Source organism: Odontesthes bonariensis, chromosome 12 (assembly GCF_027942865.1).
Source record: "Odontesthes bonariensis isolate fOdoBon6 chromosome 12, fOdoBon6.hap1, whole genome shotgun sequence".
Lineage (NCBI taxonomy): Eukaryota > Metazoa > Chordata > Actinopteri > Atheriniformes > Atherinopsidae > Odontesthes > Odontesthes bonariensis.
This window is the reverse complement of record NC_134517.1, coordinates 25,957,223-25,975,193: the sequence shown is the minus strand read 5'-3', so window position 1 is coordinate 25,975,193 and position 17,971 is coordinate 25,957,223. Positions and strand designations below refer to the sequence as shown.

At 38.7% G+C, this 17,971-nt stretch overlaps 1 protein-coding gene across 1 annotated transcript; it reads right to left on the bottom strand.

Annotated features, from left to right (window-relative positions):
• Positions 1-876: 876 nt before the first annotated feature.
• chmp2ba (charged multivesicular body protein 2Ba) lies at positions 877-10,216 on the bottom strand. The gene is made up of 6 exons (XM_075479884.1): positions 10,013-10,216; positions 7,367-7,458; positions 4,883-5,077; positions 3,886-3,988; positions 3,630-3,736; positions 877-2,478 (listed from the first exon to the last, which is right to left on the bottom strand). The coding sequence occupies exons 1-6, from the start codon at positions 10,044-10,046 to the stop codon at positions 2,365-2,367; spliced, it is 645 nt and encodes a 214-aa protein (XP_075335999.1). The 5' UTR covers positions 10,047-10,216; the 3' UTR covers positions 877-2,364.
• Between the last annotated feature and the right edge of the window lie 7,755 nt (positions 10,217-17,971).

The following is a 17,971-nucleotide window of genomic DNA, read 5'->3' as shown; positions in this document are numbered from 1 at the left end:
CATGTGCCAGCTCTCATCTTTTTATTTCCGTATCACCTAATCAATACATGCCTTATGAGCACAGAGACCGGGGCTTCATAAATAAAACTACATGACACTTTAATTCAGGAACACGCAGTTTCCACTATGACTTATGTTTGGCTATAAAACTTGAGTGCTGTCGGGGGAAATAAATGCAGCAGCATCATGCACTGCTGGCACACTTTTTGGGGTGAATTGAGGAAAGTTAAAGGCAAGGTATGCTTGCAATATGCTTCTATTAAGAAGCTGATTCCAGTCTCACAGCTGTCTTAGCCTTATTGCTGCTGCTCCTGAGGATATATGCTTTTAATTGAGTCACACTTTGTATTTTCCTTAGTTTTTAATGTCTTCAGAAAGATGTATAAGATTGAAGCAGCCCACAGTCAGTTGCTGCAGCTTACAAATAAAATTGAACAAAATTGAGTTTATCTGTCGCTCAAATATCAAAAGGTTATTTTAATAAAGCACCACACTGACTACTTGACGCCCTTTTGTGCCATTTACCTCTAAACACACACACTTGTACAACCAGTGCAAATCATACTGGAGTCTTTTGGAAACATGTATGTTTTTTGTGTTAAACCATTTCAGCCTTCCATTGGCCTCAACTAAATTCTTCAAGATAAGAATATTGTATAGACTAAAATTAGCTAAACCTGACTTAATGAGTGATGATAGATTACAATAGTACTGCTTGGTAATGAAGCTCGATTGTGAATGGCTTGCCGCTATTGAGTTACATCAATTCATACATTTTCTGGAGTTCAGTAAAAATGTACATAACTTATAAGGAAATGAAGCTTTAAAAAGCAAAAGCTTTGTCATTTGAAGGAAAAAAAACGACATCAGAAGCACTTAAAATTGTACCTGAAGAAACTTTATTCCTTATAAAAGCCATAAACCTTTTACAGAGTAAATTTACAAGGCGTGAGCATATCCATGAAACTGCACTCAAGGGTCAGAATCTGTTAAAACTTCAATTCTGCTCACTATTGCAGTGAACTTGTACATGGTAGAGGAACAAATGATCTGAAAAAAGTTGGAGACATCATACACATGCAAGAATGACACGTTTTCAGTTGTTTTGGCAATAGGAAAAAATAGGAAAACAAAAGGCCAGAGAGAGGAAAAGACAACATTACAATGAGCAGATGCCGCTGTCACTCTCATGAAGTCTGAAGCTGCTGACATAAACAAATCAATCAGCTTCAGCTCTGGAGAAGAGAAAACATCCTTTATTTCACAGTGTCATTGATGCATACACTCCCATTATTTATCTACTTCATGTTTTTTTTTTTTAGTGTGTCTATTTTTGTGATTGAGGCAGCTTGAAATAACCAATGAGAGTAACTGCACAGCAGCTGAAAGAGAAAAGGGACTGCAGGACCAGTACCATCCTACAATCACAGTTTAAATCAAACATCAACATAGAAGCCAAAAAACTCTTGATCACCTAGGAGCATCAATTGATGCAAAACTCTGCCAGTTCGTCATTAGTTCCAGTTTATATCAAAGTTTTGTCATGCAGTCAATCCAATATCTCAACTTTAGCTTGCCCTCAGATCAATCTCTCTCGGCATCTCCTAAAAGTTTCGTATGTTATCTATATAAATGGTAGCTTACTTAAAGATATTAATAACATGATAATAAACTAGACAGGTGATCGGTTGCATGTTAAAGTAATTCCATCAGACAAACTGAAGCTTTTTCCCCGTAATACATTGCCAATCCACCTAAAGGGAGCCTTAATGAAGACAGCCATGGAAAATGTGCAGCAGATCAGTTTAAATTCACCAAAAAGAAACAGATAGCAAGAAGGAAGAAGTTTGACTAGAAAAAAACTGTTTCATTTGCTTATTGGCAACCCTTAAGCTCTTTTTAATGATCTTGTTTTAGTCATCCAGTCATCTTGATGATGATGAATTGGAGAAACTAAAACATCGGAGGTGAAAAGCCATTTCCAGGCTCACATATGCACTCATAGCCCTTATAAAGACAAGGTAAGGTGGTAAACAATGGCATAAGTGTTTCCTTAGATTGAGCATCTATTGTTGCATCCACCAACAAGCTGTGGCTTCTCAAAAGTTGTAATAAATATCATGTTCACATAAATAGATCAGTTGTTTTTTTCCTATTGATCTTTAAGGCAAGCTGCAGATGAATGTGAGAATCTGAGTTAACATACATCCGTCTGCCTGTGTGCCTTTGAATGTAGTTGTGTGTATGCATTTTTACACCTGCGGCATTTGAACCATGACAAATCCAGCGTGTCTGACAGAGTCTGTATCAATCGGTATGAATGTTGCACCCGTTATAATGTGAACATTAATACGAGATAGAAGACTAGTCCACTCCCAGAGCACGGAGCTGTCTCTCGATCTCGTCATCAGAGATGGCGGCTTGTTTGGAGGAGGAAGCACCGGGAACAGCCTTTCCTGCAGCTGGAGCTCTGACCATCTGGAATCACATTCACAGAGAAATCCCATTAGCAGAAATACCCACTTCAAAATACAATCACTGAGCATCAGTTTTGTTTTAACAATGGCAGACATGCAGAGCCAAACGTACAACGCTGGCTCAAATCACTCTAATCGCTATTATTGTCAGCGAAACTGGAAAACTGTTGGTGATTCCTCACAGTTACAGCAGAGTATTGTATTGTCACTTGAATACTTTAGCCAATCTTTCATGAATATGATAAAATATTCAAAAGTTGTTGATTTTCCAGCTTTCTTTTTCAGGTTTGTTCGTTAATGACCAAATTGTGTAGCCTTAGTGAGCTAATTCACCTGCTTTTATTGTGTTACAACAAGTGCACAGTCTCCACCTAAAAGCATCATCAATTTATGTAAATCTTAAAGTTACCACATTACGCTCTGATGAGAAAAAAAAAAATGCCGTAATTTATGCATGTGCTATTTTCCTCGTTTACGCACATTCCACACGAAATAACCATTTCAATGAAAACTAACAAAACATATGGATGTTTATTTTCTTGGACTCATTTTTTCCAAACCTCCTTATTTTATGAGTCTTATTAATTCCTTTTAGCTTATGGCTTGAGTGCAAAAGCTTTTTCAAGAGCCTCTTCAAGAATATTGCGCAATAACAGAGCTATCTTGGAACGATGTGCTCAATGTTTTATTGTGACTTAGGAGGAAATTACCCCTCTACTTTAAAACCAAAGATACTCCAGCAGATTTTTATCAGATTGCCTGTTTGTTCTCTCCAGCTGTGGTTGTATTTATTGGACAATTAGCCGGTTTGTGTATTGTGCTGTTAGAGGTAATAACTCATGCAGCCCCCCAGGGGGAGCCAGACACAAAGCAGGCAAACAGCCTGGTGGTTACAAGAGAATGCAGATCTGGAAGAGCTGAGGGCGAGCCCCACCACGTGGCAGCTGGGATGCATTTTAATACCAAGTATAAGCCATGTGGAGCACTTTTTATTCTACTTGCTTGGGGCTACTCACTCATTTAAGACACATCTGTAAAATGTGTGGTGAAACTAAATTAATTCATCCTATCATCGGCTTAAATGCATTCCAAATGCTGGTAGTATAAAAGGCACAGTGTGCCGGATAGATAAGGTCAGTGTCAATTTCTTACCTTCCCTGAGATCTCAATGCCGATCTCATCCAGCACCTGGTTGACAATATCCTGAGATTCCTCTTCATCCCCGGACTCATCAAAGATTTCATCTAATGTGTCATTGACTGAATACATAGAAAGGCAGGGACGAATAAAGGTTAAAAGATCCCAAAAAATTATGTTTAGCCAAACATCCCTTCTCACACCATCCCCAAATATCCTGACTATCTGGTTTTAGTAAACCTGCAAATATCAGAGCTGTATGTGTCCTTACTCATGTCCTCAGTCATGCCCATCTTCATGTTCTCCTTCTGGAAGTCCTGCATGGTCTTCAGAGTCTTCTGTGGATCCATCTTTTTATTCACAGCTTGCATGGTCTGTAGACAACAAAAAAGGTGAAATACATGTTTTTGCTACAGCTGACGAGAAGCAGCCCACTGTAAGAAGTGTTTTTGATGAAGCAGAAACCTCCAACAATGCTGGATCTTTGAGGATAATCCACTTAGCCAATCAAACAAAAATGTATTTATTAAAAGAACGTTTCCGAAGTCAGACGCATATAGTAGGTGTTCAAATAGAGTATCTGCACTTTTCAGTGAATAAACTGAATCAAATCTGCAGATTTCTTTCATGGAGAGCGGAAGGTGTTCATCTGAGTTTAAAAAAAAAAAAAAAAACCTTGCATATATCTGACATTAAACAACTACATTTTTTTTTCTTGCAGGCTCACACACACCTCGTCACCCTCCGTTAATCTGAAGCCTAATTAGATTTGACCCGTCTATGTGCGGTTGTACAATACATCCCTGATAGTCCATCAGTACCTCTCACACTTCATTAACAGCAATGCAGGAAACCATTTCTAAACATTAACACATTAATACCCATATTTATAGTCCAATTCCTCTGTGAGAATATTAAAATGAAAGTTAAACCTGTTTATATGTTAACTTTTCCACAATTGTGCTAAATATTGTGTATTAAATGTATGTCAATGTAAATATGAATTAAAATGATGGCAAATCAATGAAACTACAGAACTCAAGCTGTCAACCTTTTTTTAATACGGTGTTGATGTTAGTTAGCTGGTGGTGAGACAATGAGCAAGGTGTGCACAGTTCTTTTGAAAATAATCTTCATAGTTCATCTTTGTATTCCACAGTGTGCAAGGGCTGCTTTCTAAGTTAGCGTATCATCACAGAGTAGTCTTTCTGCATCCAAAATAGAGCAAGTAAGACACTGAATTTAAAATAAATGGTCTAGGATTTTACCTTGGCTGTGGAAGACATGGCACCAGCCATCTTCATTTGAGAGTTCATAACCTTTGTCTGGGTAGACATGGAGGTGACCTTTGAGCTGACCGCATACGTCCGGTTCTTCTGTTTCCTGAGCTGGACTAACTGCTTGGCGAGAATCTTACAAGCCTCCCGATTACCACTCTTTGCCATTTTCTTGATCTCTGCCTCCTGCAGATAGAAAAAAGAAAGATATGAGACCAGAGGAACACTTCTGGGTCTGAATGTTTCTTTGTACACACGTTAAGTAAAAGTTTTATCTGCATTGCCAACATTGCATTGACATCTAAACTGAGTGTGTGTGTGTGTGTGTGTGTGTGTGTGTGTGTGTGTGTGTGTGTGTGTGTGTGTGTGTGTGTGTGTGTATGCACAAAATAAACAGCACCCGGGCAGTTTGAGCTAACATATGATATATTAAGGTCACATGATGCAAATAATTGTCATGAAATCATTTGCCAAAAAGTGACAAAACATACTTTGTTTTGTCTATCATCATTTCCTAATTTACTCCAGTCATGATAGTATTCCTCAATAACCATGTAGTTAATCTGATACTGCCCCAAATTTAACAGATTGTTTGTGAATATAAATCATATTAGAAATACACACAGTATTTATATACATATGCTGTATTTGTATGAATAAACAAATCCTCAAAGCCCCAGAGATCATTGTGTTTTTAAATATAGATATGGTAAACACAGCCATCCAGATCAAATGTTACTCGCTGGCACGCCCATACATGCGTTTAACTTTAGTAAATAAGGGAAAGTGAGCTGATGCCTGCAGGGATCCTGTGTGGGCAAGAGTGTGTGAGAGCATCCCAAGAGATGAGAGTGAAGCTGCAGGTTACAGTAAGCTCGAGGCCTCTCAGCACCAACTAAAAGCATCTTCTTCAGCAAGAAACAATCAATTATTAATGTTTGAAACTACAAAAACAAAAGGCTTTCCCCACTCAGCTCTGAGCTTCCCCTCTTTCACAAACATACATAGGCGTAGACATACACCCGGGGCATTAGGTTCACTTCGTATTTGCGTGCCAGCTTGAATTCATGGCTTGGGGCGCACCTTTCAGGAAAAAAGTGGCAACAGTTATGTCAACTACAGTATCAACTGAAAAAACTCAGGATTCATTAACAGGGAAAAGACAGAGACAAGAGCAGTGGGACTATTGCTGATGTGATGCTTACAATGTCTCATTTACCTCCGTGTCAGAAAGTAGGAAGGGTTTGGTGGTGGTGGATAGATAGTGCTCTCCTATAAATCACTGAATGCAATGCAGGAAAGAAATGTGAGGCTAATTTGCTTTTCCTGGTATGAAATGGGAGCATTATTGTATTTAGAAAGGCCAGAATGCTGAATAGTTCTCTGAACAACACATGGACAAAGTAATGCTTAAAGTCAGTTTCTACAATTTCTGAGAGAAACAAGGCAAATACAATTCAGTTTGAAATATGTTCAACAAATTCTAATAATGACTGAAACACAGTTTGCCAAAATAAAGAACTTATTGAACAGAATCAGAATACGTTTTACACCCTTCAAGCCTGTCACATAGTGAACGGGCAATACAGCTGTTAAGCTACATCAAATCCAGCCATAATTAATAAAGTAGATACACTTTTAACTTGACACTTTTCAAGGTCTTGAAGACAAATCTGATTTAAATGCATGCCCCAATCCTTACATGCCCGTTGTCTTCCTCTTATAAGCTCCCTTCAATTTATAAAATTGTATAGAAAATGAGGAACTTGAATAGAAATTAACTTTGATCTTGGGGTGATAACCTCTGTCCTGCGCCATTTTCATCAAGCACGTACATGTGATTGTCTGTAAGCGGGCACAATGGGGCACACTCTTAATTGTGCTAACTTGCAAATACAGGTCATTTTAATTTCTCAGCCAAGATATCTTTTATTCAGAATGTGCCACAAAGCTTTTAAAAACCAGACTAATTAGCGGAAAGCATTAACGAAGAACAAAAATGTGGCTCCCCAGGGAGGTAATTATGTCCTGTACGATATTTGCTTAATACAACTAAGCGGGGAGGACACAGTCAGCTTCTTTCATCTCACAGTGAGGGGAATTATTATGTGCAACTGTGAATATAGCCTTATCGTGTCACTCAGAGAGTGTGTGTGTGTGTGTGTGTGTGTGTGTGTGTGTGTGTGTGTGTGTGTGTGTGTGTGTGTGTGCGTGCGTAGTCTCGCTTGCCTGGAGCAAATCCACAACACCAGATCATTCTTGCCTATTCATTTACACCTATTAGCCAATCAGGCCAATCCCCAATTGTGTAAAGTGGATGTAATATGCATATGGAGTTGTGATTATAGAAATTAGGGGGGTCTTGATGGGGCTTTGATGCAATATGTAGAAATCTAAAGAAAATGCCTTGCCCGCAGATACCAATGCTCCCTCTCATTTTTGTCCATGTGTGAAAGTGTGTACATGAATTCTAACCATTTGTTTCTCTTGTTTCTCCAGCGCTGCTCGGTCCCTCGTGATCTGTCTCTGAGTGCCACGCAGCTCCTTAGACTGTTCCCTGATGATGTCTTTGTAAGAAAAATGAGGAAGGCAAGAAATGGGATTAGTTTATACTTACAATACAAAACCTGCACATTAACAACAGCAACCAACCTTCTGGATTAACAACAAACGCCAAAATGTAAACATAAGACAAAAAAAAAACATAAAATTTTGCGAGTCTGTTGGATTTCAGATCAATTCAGTGGGAAAATAAATGAATAAATAAAAAGATAAAGCTTAACACACTGGATTGTTTTCTACTGTTCACACTTTCTTTGTTTTGTGCAGTTTGTGTTAGGATTATAATGATTATACCAATAAATGAACAAAGGAAAGCTTACAAAGTCTGTTTGAAAATGAAAAAGGCATCGCTGCATATCGGTTGCAACGCAGCTAGAAAGCACAGAGTCCCGGTCAGTTGCACAGTTTTGAAAGAAATCTAAAACATTTAGCCCGCGCCTTGATTGGGAGCATATTTTTGAGGGCACATGCCAAGATGCAAGTGAAATACCACCAGTAGCACATTGAAAGCATACCAACACTAACAACAGTGGAACTGACTGGGCAGTTCACGCCATTATCAAGTCAGTCAGGTCTAAAGAAAACAGCACAAACACTGAGTGGCATCATGTTAGATAATGTATAACCCTAAAGACACACATTCAACCATGAATTCTTCTTGTTCTTGGAAAGAAGACCAAAGTAATATGTATAACACACTAGAGCAAAATGAGCTTTAGGATTTATTGGAAATCAACTAATTCTGAGGTGCACCTTGATATCTAACATTTTTAGTTACTTCATCTTTAGGTATCAGATAACAGAAATATAGAGCACATAAAAATACAGAAAATAAACTAATCCAAATGAATCTAATAATAATATAAACCCAAATTACACCTAAACCATCACTTGTCTTTTATTCTTCACATAAAAAAATAGGATCAAAATAGGATCAAAAAAAGATAATAAACAAAAAAAAAGCAAGGACTCTTAAAATAGGACAAAAAACACCAGGACACCTAAGAATCTATCTTTCCTATTGGAACATTTGTGCAGTAAATGTGTATTGTGTAAAGGCTGCAGAGTAATGAAGACATTACAGAAAATAGAGACAAATTATAGGTTCATGCAACCAATTTAGATCCATTTATCCATAAGCTACTATAGAACAGTGATGACAATTAAGTAAAAAAGTGTTCCACTGCCAAAGAAAAGCTTCTTCCCTCGGAAAAGTTCAGTACCTATGAACTTATCAGAAAAACATCAGTGCAGTGGACCACTTGTGAGAACGAAGCATAAATACGTAGAAGGTGACGTGCCGCCAACGTCTCAAAGTGGGAGGGATACCATCCTACAAATATGTGTGATCTAACCCCCCCCACCACCAACCGAATTTACCGAATAACCAGAAACCACCCCAACCATCGGACCCAGGTCAACGACGAAAACGCTGCGTCCAGGCAAGGAGGGACATTGAAAACACGAAAAAAGGGACAGCAAAAAGTTACAGCTGAGAAGAACTGACGGCAGTTCAGGATGGAGCGGAGGTAACGCGGCACAGTGAGTACAGTGTGCAGACTGCCGGTGTGGGTGAGGCTGGAATAGATGGGAGGAGTAAGCAATGCTGTGAAAAGATTTGCCAAAACCAGCCTATTTTTAAACCTGCTGCTATATTTCTATATAATTCTCCACACAGTTAAGTTTCAGGCTCAGAGAAGGTGGCCATTAGTCTGTTTTTCCTCTGGAAGCCCAACCCTAGAAGTCCATATTAGAAGTAGAAAAATTGATTCATTAACTTAAGAAAGAAAAAAAAAAAAAAAAGAGTGGCACAGTTTCCATCTTAATCCTTATAGGCTGATTACCTCGCCTGAAGAAAAATACTCAAATATTTATACTAAAAGGCTGTTCAGATTTCTTATTTTACATTACTTACATTAACTCAAACTTAAACAGCACGACAATGATGTCATACTTTAACAGCATTCCCATATATTAGCCTACACAATTTTATTACACTTTTTATGAACACAGTCATTTTATACACAGTAGTGTAAGGTAGGTGCTTTTCAATCTATGTGTAGAATACAAATAGACAGTAATGTAGCCAGGATAAGTGTGTAGTGTGAATAATCACCATTAGAGCCAGTAGGATAAGGCAAATGTTTCAGGAGCCAGTACCTATTTTAAATTTAACGACTGAAGAACAACAGTCGTGTAGCAATACACTGTACAGAAACCCTATTCCTATAGCCCAATGCCAACATTTACCTTATTTAATAAGAGCATTATGTGATACCGAACAATACGGTCTTTGTGACATTAAGCAACAATTTTTCGTTTGTTCGGCGTTACATTGTAATTCAGCTACCAACAAAAATAGCAAGTTTATCAGTGCCAGACTTAGTCTGGCTGCGCCTCAACGCTATATCACAGTCGGTAATGTGACTGGTGACTCAACAAGATCGAGAACAGGTTAAGCAAGTTCAGTGGGGACAGCTAATTTCAGAGAACAACACAGCAGGCTGTATGAGCGGGCTAAAAACAACTTAGCTAGCTTTGTACACAGAGCAAACTTACCATCGACAGTCTTCTTCTTGAAAAGGGAAGCCATGTCGCTGCTCTATATCTAATTAAATATCAAATGGAAGAAAATGTACTGATAGACTATGTGGTTCCTATCGTGAATACCGTCGTTTAGCCGTCAGACCGGGACAGTCAGTTTCAGCGGCCGCTGCTTCCTGGTTGACTTTCTGTAGTCGGAGTTCCTCCCTCAGCTGACTGACTCAAAATCTCCACGTGACGTCATAGCGGGACTCTCATGCTGCCTTCATGTATTCTTCGTAATATGCCATTTTTGGGGAAAATAATAATACAATAACGTGTCACACACATTTCAAACTATTCAAAATTAAATTATCTACTGAACGGTAAGTCTCAGCATTGTGTGTATCTAGGTTCAAAGTCCAAGCACCTGAATGCCAGCGAGTATTTTTTTACTAGTACACTAAAATTACGTACATTACAACAGAACAAAAAAAAGTACAACCAGTAAAAATGAGACAATAGCAGCTCTACTGCCATTACTGTCGATCCTATGAAAATAAAGCCAACATCGCCAAAGATAGCAGTGACAAAAAATGTCTAACAACAAGCGAAGTTTGTGAGTTAATTGTTTGTATAGAACTTGTCATACAATAGTCCTTGAAGCTCTTGAAGGTAACATAAAGGTAAGAAAGCTGATAGTAAAATGTTCACTTGCAACAAAAAAAATCAAATTTTTGTTTAGTGAAAAAGTTAAGCAAAAACAAATGACGTTGTGTGAAAAATATTCTTAATTAGTTTTACCTTTCCTATTTGAAGAATATTCCATCTTAACTGTTTTGTATTTTCTATGTCTTTTCAGTTGGGATTTCACACTTTTTTTGCACCTGGGTATGATCTGTATGAGATACTTGTCATAATATAACACAGAAACAACTACAAGCATAAAACAATCCACAGAGAAGTGCTATAAAATTACCCCCACAGCTTCTCATAGCATCATAGAAAATCTCAAATTCATTTCTGGCCATTTAATCCCCTGAAGAGGTCAATTCCATTCAGTCCAGATGTACTCATATACTCCTATTGTGTTATCTCCTATTGATGCTGAACGGAACTTGGTGAGACTTTTCAACCATGACCAACTCAATTTTGTGCATTTGTCTGAACTTGGTTGCAGGTAGGAGGCAGAGGAGAAAATGTGAGGTGGGGGAGTCTCATCCCAGATACTGTGAGCCTCATCCCAGATACCGTGAGCGATGTCTAGTTAAAGCTGGAGCACAGAAGAGAGGGGTGACTTTGAAGAGAGGTAGAGGAGGATGGGTAGCCCTTCGCTCTTTCTTCATCTCCTAGGACGTGTGTGTGTGTGTGTGTGTGTGTGTGAGTGAGAGAGAGAGAGAGAGCGCACAGTTGCTTGAATGCATCGGTATGCCATCCCGAGGCGTTGCTCTTGTTAAGGTTATTAGAGTAGATGTTTGGCGCTAATCAGCTGAGGACTATAGGGACCCCCACTAAACGGCCTCATCATCAGAGGGCCCTGGTGGTGATAAATCTAGCCCGAAGCACAAGAGGACCTGCTGACACAAAGCCTGTCTCTGACTTTGTTGTAGCAAAAAGCAGCATGTATCAATACTTGGGATCAGATTTAAGATTTTGTTTTTCTCCCACTAATAGGTATACCACCACTGAATAAACATGCTGATCTCTACACATTAAGTCTTTACTTGGTTTCGTTTGAGTGACACACATTGATTAGGTTCCATACAAATATGTGCAATTGTTGAGGATAATCAGTACAGATTGATTATTGATCATCATACCCACATTTCTTAAATATTTTCCAAATTTTGTCCACCATACAAGTAATGGATAAGGGTACGATATGTTTTGTGTGTCTCAGGACAATCAAGAGAAATCAAAAAATTAAAAAGAATAAACAGCAAAAAAAACACAGGAAAACATGCTTCATTTCAAAACATTTCCACTGCTTCCTTGCACCCATTTTCACACCACTTTATCCACTTTCTTAATTCATCTATCCACCCCATTCTCTTCCCTCAGCCTGAGATCTAGCCCCGAGCAAGCAAACTGGTAATGTTAAGGCACTCACTAGAGAGTGTGTGTCCACACACACACACACACGCACATACACCCACTCACACACCTAGCAGAGAGGGAGAAAGAGACAATCATGTGTGAAATGAGATCTCTGCACAATCAGTGGGAGTTGCAGCCATAAAGCACATCAAGCTTTTCAGCTTTAAGGTATCATCGACAACAAATCGCAGACGTCTCTTCTCTTAATGACAGCGGAGTTGTTGCAGCCCTCTAACAATTGTGTGTTTTTTTTCTTCAATTCACAGATAAACGCTTCCATGGACATCCAGACGTGAAACTGATTGTGTCCAAACAACCACAAAAAAAAAATAGAAATGTCTCCCACCACCACTCCTGTGTGCAAAGCTTGCACAAAACTTCCACTTGGTTTGAGCATGAAAATGTGCAGAGCAGCTCCATAGAAATGATATGCAACAACTTTAAGTGCAACACAAGGAGACAAACAATCCTGACTCACTGATATCTCATTTTTACAACAGATGGTTATTTTATATCAGAAAAAGCACGGATTCCATTATATTTTATGATATGTTGTTTGCAATTGAATTTCATCAAATCTCCCTCTGGCCCTCTGACTGTGTGGATCTCATTCCCATATTCTGCAAGCATACAATAAATCCTAAATCGTAATAGAATATATTATATGTATATGGTCTATTCTTCCCTTCATCCCTGACAAGTAACTGTGGGCTGAAATATGTTTATTTGCAAAGACAGAGAGACAAGGGGCTATGATGGGTGATTTGGGATCTTAGTAGCTCTTCTTCACTCTGACAGATGAATTGTGCATCACTGCGACCCAGATGGAGAGACAGAGAGAGAGACAAAGGGAGGAAACTTGTGGAGCACTTAGGGGATGCAGGACAGAGGGGACGTATAAATCAGTTATCTAAAAAATAAAGTTTACAAGATCAGTTTCACTTGTTGTTGCATTCAAGAGTGAGTCACCCAAGTATTATCTTCATGTAAAGTAGGTACAGCAATGTGTCACCTCTTCATTTAAATGGGAATACAACTAAATCTGTCCACTGCAATTATAGGAACAGTACGATTTGCCTTCTTCAGAATGAAGACTTGTAACCTCTTTTGGTGCATAAAATTGCACATTTACATTCACATGGGTTGCATGTTTTGCCAAAATGACTTTTGCAAGTTGATGTCATGTGTGTTCACAGTATTTGTGTGCAGTAGTTTAACAGATTAATGCTGATAGAGTCCCTCAATTCAAAAAAATAAAGTGCTTCTTTTTTTTCTTTTAATTAAGCATTTGCTGAGAGTCAAATGTGCCTCCTAAATAATGGGACTACAAACAGAAGACTTTCAGCATTATCTTGTTTAAACAAAGCAAAACCACATCTGTAAGTTAGTTTTAGGGGGTTGTAGTTAATGAGTTAATGAGCATGCTTTAAAATGAAAAGTGTGACACGTAACCCCTCGTGAAATTTGGGGCTCTTGTTGAAAATGTATGCAAGTGAGTGAGCTTTGATGGAGCTTTATGTTTTTATTGCATTTTTAAGTACGATACAAGATAATTAGGTTTTTAACATACAATCCATCTATGGGAGACTTAATATGAATCATTAAAAAGAAAATTTCATCAGACCCGAAACAGTAGTGGAGAGGACAGAGGACATATGGAAGACAGCAGGTGTTTGAGAGAGACAGAAGGAGGGTTGGAAGCAGGGAAATAAGGTGGTAGCAGCAGGGGAGGCAGAGGGCAGGGGAGACAGGGATGGTCTAATAAATCGAGTGAGTGACTCCACTTTTTTTTTGCCCGTGGGACAAATCTAGTCGCGCTCACCGGCGCAGTGCAGCATCAGGGAATTGTGGGTAATGAGAGATTATTTCCCCCTGTAGTGTTTGCTCATCATCATTGCTACTCCGACCTCCTAAGCCTCCGAGGAAGCAGAGATAGCACTATGTATGAGCTGGAAAAAGTGGTGCTTAGCTCTATGCGTGGAGTTACAAGAACAGAGATGAATTAGATACAGTACATGCATACACACATACAGCACATCCCACAGGCATGTTGGTTTTGTGAGTAAGGTCAAACAGAGAGGGGTTATTGTTTAAATCTGCTGCTGGCACCTTTTTTGGATTTCACACTCAGTGAGGCGCACACACATTCACATGATTCAATGACACCTTCTTTTATCCACAGGTCCTTTTTGCCTGGGGATGCCAATCTGTCTAAGGGTAGGTCCTACATGCATTAAACCAGAACCCTCTTTTGCCCCTCTCTTCCGTCTCTTCGGTCCATGGTCCTTCTTGCCCCGGGCCAGGCTGCGACCACAAGAAGTGGGCTGGTGGTCCCAGCAGGGGCCGAGGCTCAGACATGCCATTAGCATGAGGGAATTAGAGCCATTACGGCTAGAAGGGCATTGGAGGACGAGTCCTTCCCTCTACCGAAGAGAGATGAGTTTTGTGAAGTTCTGTGAGAAAGATAACAGACAAAATTAGAGGATCTGTCATACATGGATGAATTTATGCAGTTTCCACATATTCAGATCTTGGTGACTGTCCTGATTCTGAACGCAATATTCTAAAAAGTGACAATTCGTTTAAAATGTTCATTAGGTATTGAACTAGATGGGGGGGCATCTGTAATTGTCCCAGATGAAGGACTAATAGGGGCTACAAAACAGGCAAAGAGCAGATCGCTTCCTCACTCGTGGTGCCAGCATGGCAGAAGAGGATTTCTACGTTTAATTCTGTTCCTTTATCTTTTATTTTACATTACCTTATTTTTACATTAACTTTGCTTTGGGAGCATTTTATTTCTGTCACAGTGATATATGAGTGCAATCAACACTGTGCCATTCTTAAAAAGGACAAAAAAAGAAAAGAAATCACCCTGGAAAGATGAGACCTCTACGCTTAATTTTACACACATTAAGTGAGTGAAGCCAAATGCACTGGATAAACAATGCTACATTATTATTTCCCATTTGTATTTTGTATTTTTTTTCACACAACTTCTACAATTATGTCAATTATGTTTGAAAGGAAACTTTTCCCTTGTGTGACCCTCGAAAGGAGAGCCACATCTGTCAAGTGAAGTCTCCTCCATTGTGACCCTGCCTTTGAGTCTCCATCATCTCATTAACTTCTGCCAGACAGCCTGGGCGGCTCCCATTATCTTTACACATGCAGAAAGTGAGTTAAAGCTGGAGGATGGACTGAGTAATTATGTGCTTTTTAAGCAAGGTCAGCATGCAGACTGTGAACCCAACATCCATTGGTCACTTCATAACAGACAGAATGTACGGTTGCAAGCACACTGCGAAGGAAGTGCTCCTCTTTGTCTGCTGTTTGCAATTAAAAGTTTAATTTCCGTTTAGAAAATGTGCAAAAAATGGCGAGAACAATAAAACCCAAATGTGTGTGATCACACAGATAATGAATTCATTGCAAGTGCTTTTTTTTCTGTGGCTTAACATGTAAATTTCATTTCCATTAACTTACAAATGACTGTTTCGCCCATTAGTGGGGTGCTAAAGTGCTAATGATCCTACCAAGTTGTTTTGTGTCTTGCTTCAAACTAAATTTAACATCAAATTCATCTTCTGAGTTTGAAATGGAGGTAAACACGCAATCACAAAAAAAATTCTGTTATTTAAACTTCAGTGATGATAAATAAAAATCTGCTCATATTGCTTCATATGCTTGGAGCTGTGTTAATGGTTATTTAATTAGACTTGGGCTCCTCTCCTCCCCCATCCCAGAAACACAAAATGAAAGCTCCTCCAATCCATCCAATTAGGGGATTCGGCACCAGTCAGTGCAACAGAATATCCACCTTAAAACTACAAGCACATGCATGTACTGCAGGTAGTGTTTGTGTTCTTATTCAAGTGTATAACAAATCAATTCTGTAAATTAACTGAACATTTATTGTATCTTGCTCCCTTTATTATTATAGAGAATTATTTTTATGAAAATAGTCTAGTGAGTGGAGTGAAAAAATTTAGCTTTTAAGATCTCCATCACCCCTTTCCCATCTCTCTCTTAGCAGCAATTTAAAGTTGGAGTTTAAAGCAGAATCAGACTGCAAGACACCTGGATTCCATTCAATTCAGTTTAATTCAATTCTGTTTATCTATATAGTGTGAATTCATGACAAAAGTCCTCTCATGGCACTTTACACAGAAAGGAAATCGAAAGTTAAATCTAAGTCCAGTTAATTTGACTTAATTAAGTCAAATTCAATCTAAAGACACCTCAATCTAATACAAGTCCAATTTTATCCAACTAAACATAGCTACATTTGTATAAAGTAAATCATGAAATAAAAGAAAATGATAATGACAGATAAACAGAAAAGAAAACCTTGGGTATGGAATCAAATGGATGAAAACGTAAATTTGATTCAATCCCCAATGCTGAGAAAGCCCAAGGTTCCAGCAGAACCAGTGAGGGAGTGCAGCCATTTTCCTTGACTATAACACAATAACATAAGGCCAGAGATGCGTGCTTTGGAAATGAAAAAATTAAAACACAAAGTTATTGACAACAATAATGGCATATTTGTAAACTAATAGCCCTATGTCACAAGATGGCTTGTAATAGTTATGTTGTCCATATGCTATGTGTGTGCGTGTGTGTGTGTGCGTGCGTTTGTGTGTTTCAAGTAATGCAAAACATAGGTATGTTACAATGTAACATTTTTGGAGAAATTAAGTATTTAACAACATTTGTGCATACATTAAAGTTTCATATGATGCAAAGGTGCTCATGATTCTCAAAGGCAGGAATAATTATGGAGCCCAGAAAATGTTGTACATTTTCTTTTTTTTTTTAAGTAATTTTTTTTGTGCTGTGGACCAATGTAGTTGTTACAAATTCGGTTATGAGGCTGCAATATGGGTGATATACATAAACTCAAATTGTTTATGACAAAGACATGTAATTAAGTTGTATGTTCATTCAATTTTTTTCTGTTGTCTAAAATTGATTTTATGACTGATAATAACTGATCAAATGGTATACAATATAAGCAGCCACAACTCAAACCTTTGTATCTCAAAACATTTTGTCTTCACATCATCGTAATTCTCATCTTCCTCAGGTCATCCTGAGAGCCGTCCCAGGCAGGTGTGCATTTCCACAGACTCTCTCCAGGGCAAAAGAATGATAGCAACCACATCACAAAACTCATGATGCGGCAGTCTGGCTAATGTGAGATCTAATCAACAGCACTCAGCGCAATCTCACACCTGCCTCTAAGGTGGAAAAATACTTTAATTAGAAAACACTTTTTGTTTTATCTGAAATGAACTTTGACAGAATACATGCATAACTTTAACATTGTTGTTAATCATTAGTTTCAAAGTTCGTAGACTTACAGGAGGGAATTGTTCTTCTGTTACCTATGATCAAGGAAAAAACCCTTGAGACTTCTTTTTTGGTGTCCTGGGATGTATGCCCCAAACCTAAACTAGTTATTTTTCTGAAATGTGTCTGTGATCTAATGTAGTGGAAGATAAGGAGCATGAAATTTCTTTAGATCTAAGGCACTGGAGGTCCCCCTCATTCGTTGAGGGAAAAGCAAACAGTTATCCACTTTAATTCCAGTCCCTCCCCCTCTCCTCCCTCCACTTTTCCCTCTAAAGCATCCACTAATAATCATCTCGGTGCCTCATTAAGGAGCAGATGATTGCAGGCGCTGGCTGCTCCAGATGTTTGGTGGAAAACCCCTAAGGTCCAGTCTTGTGTCAGACACTCTGTGTATATCTGTCTGTTGCAATGCGCCCTGTGAGCTGTGCATGACTTTGATACTTCCAGCACTGTCGCACGACATCACAGCAAGTGTTCCACTGCCCCACTTCCAAAGAAACCGAAAACAGTCAGGGATGAGATTTCCTCTACAAGAACACT

Coding starts and splice junctions, on each gene's coding strand:
- chmp2ba (XM_075479884.1), bottom strand. CDS start 10,046: ATGGCTTCCCTTTTCAAGAAGAAGACTGTCGATG. Junction 7,459..10,012: donor CAAGAAGAAGACTGTCGATG/GTAAGTTTGCTC, acceptor TTTCTTACAAAG/ACATCATCAGGGAACAGTCT. Junction 5,078..7,366: donor AGAAACAAGAGAAACAAATG/GTTAGAATTCAT, acceptor TTCTATCTGCAG/GAGGCAGAGATCAAGAAAAT.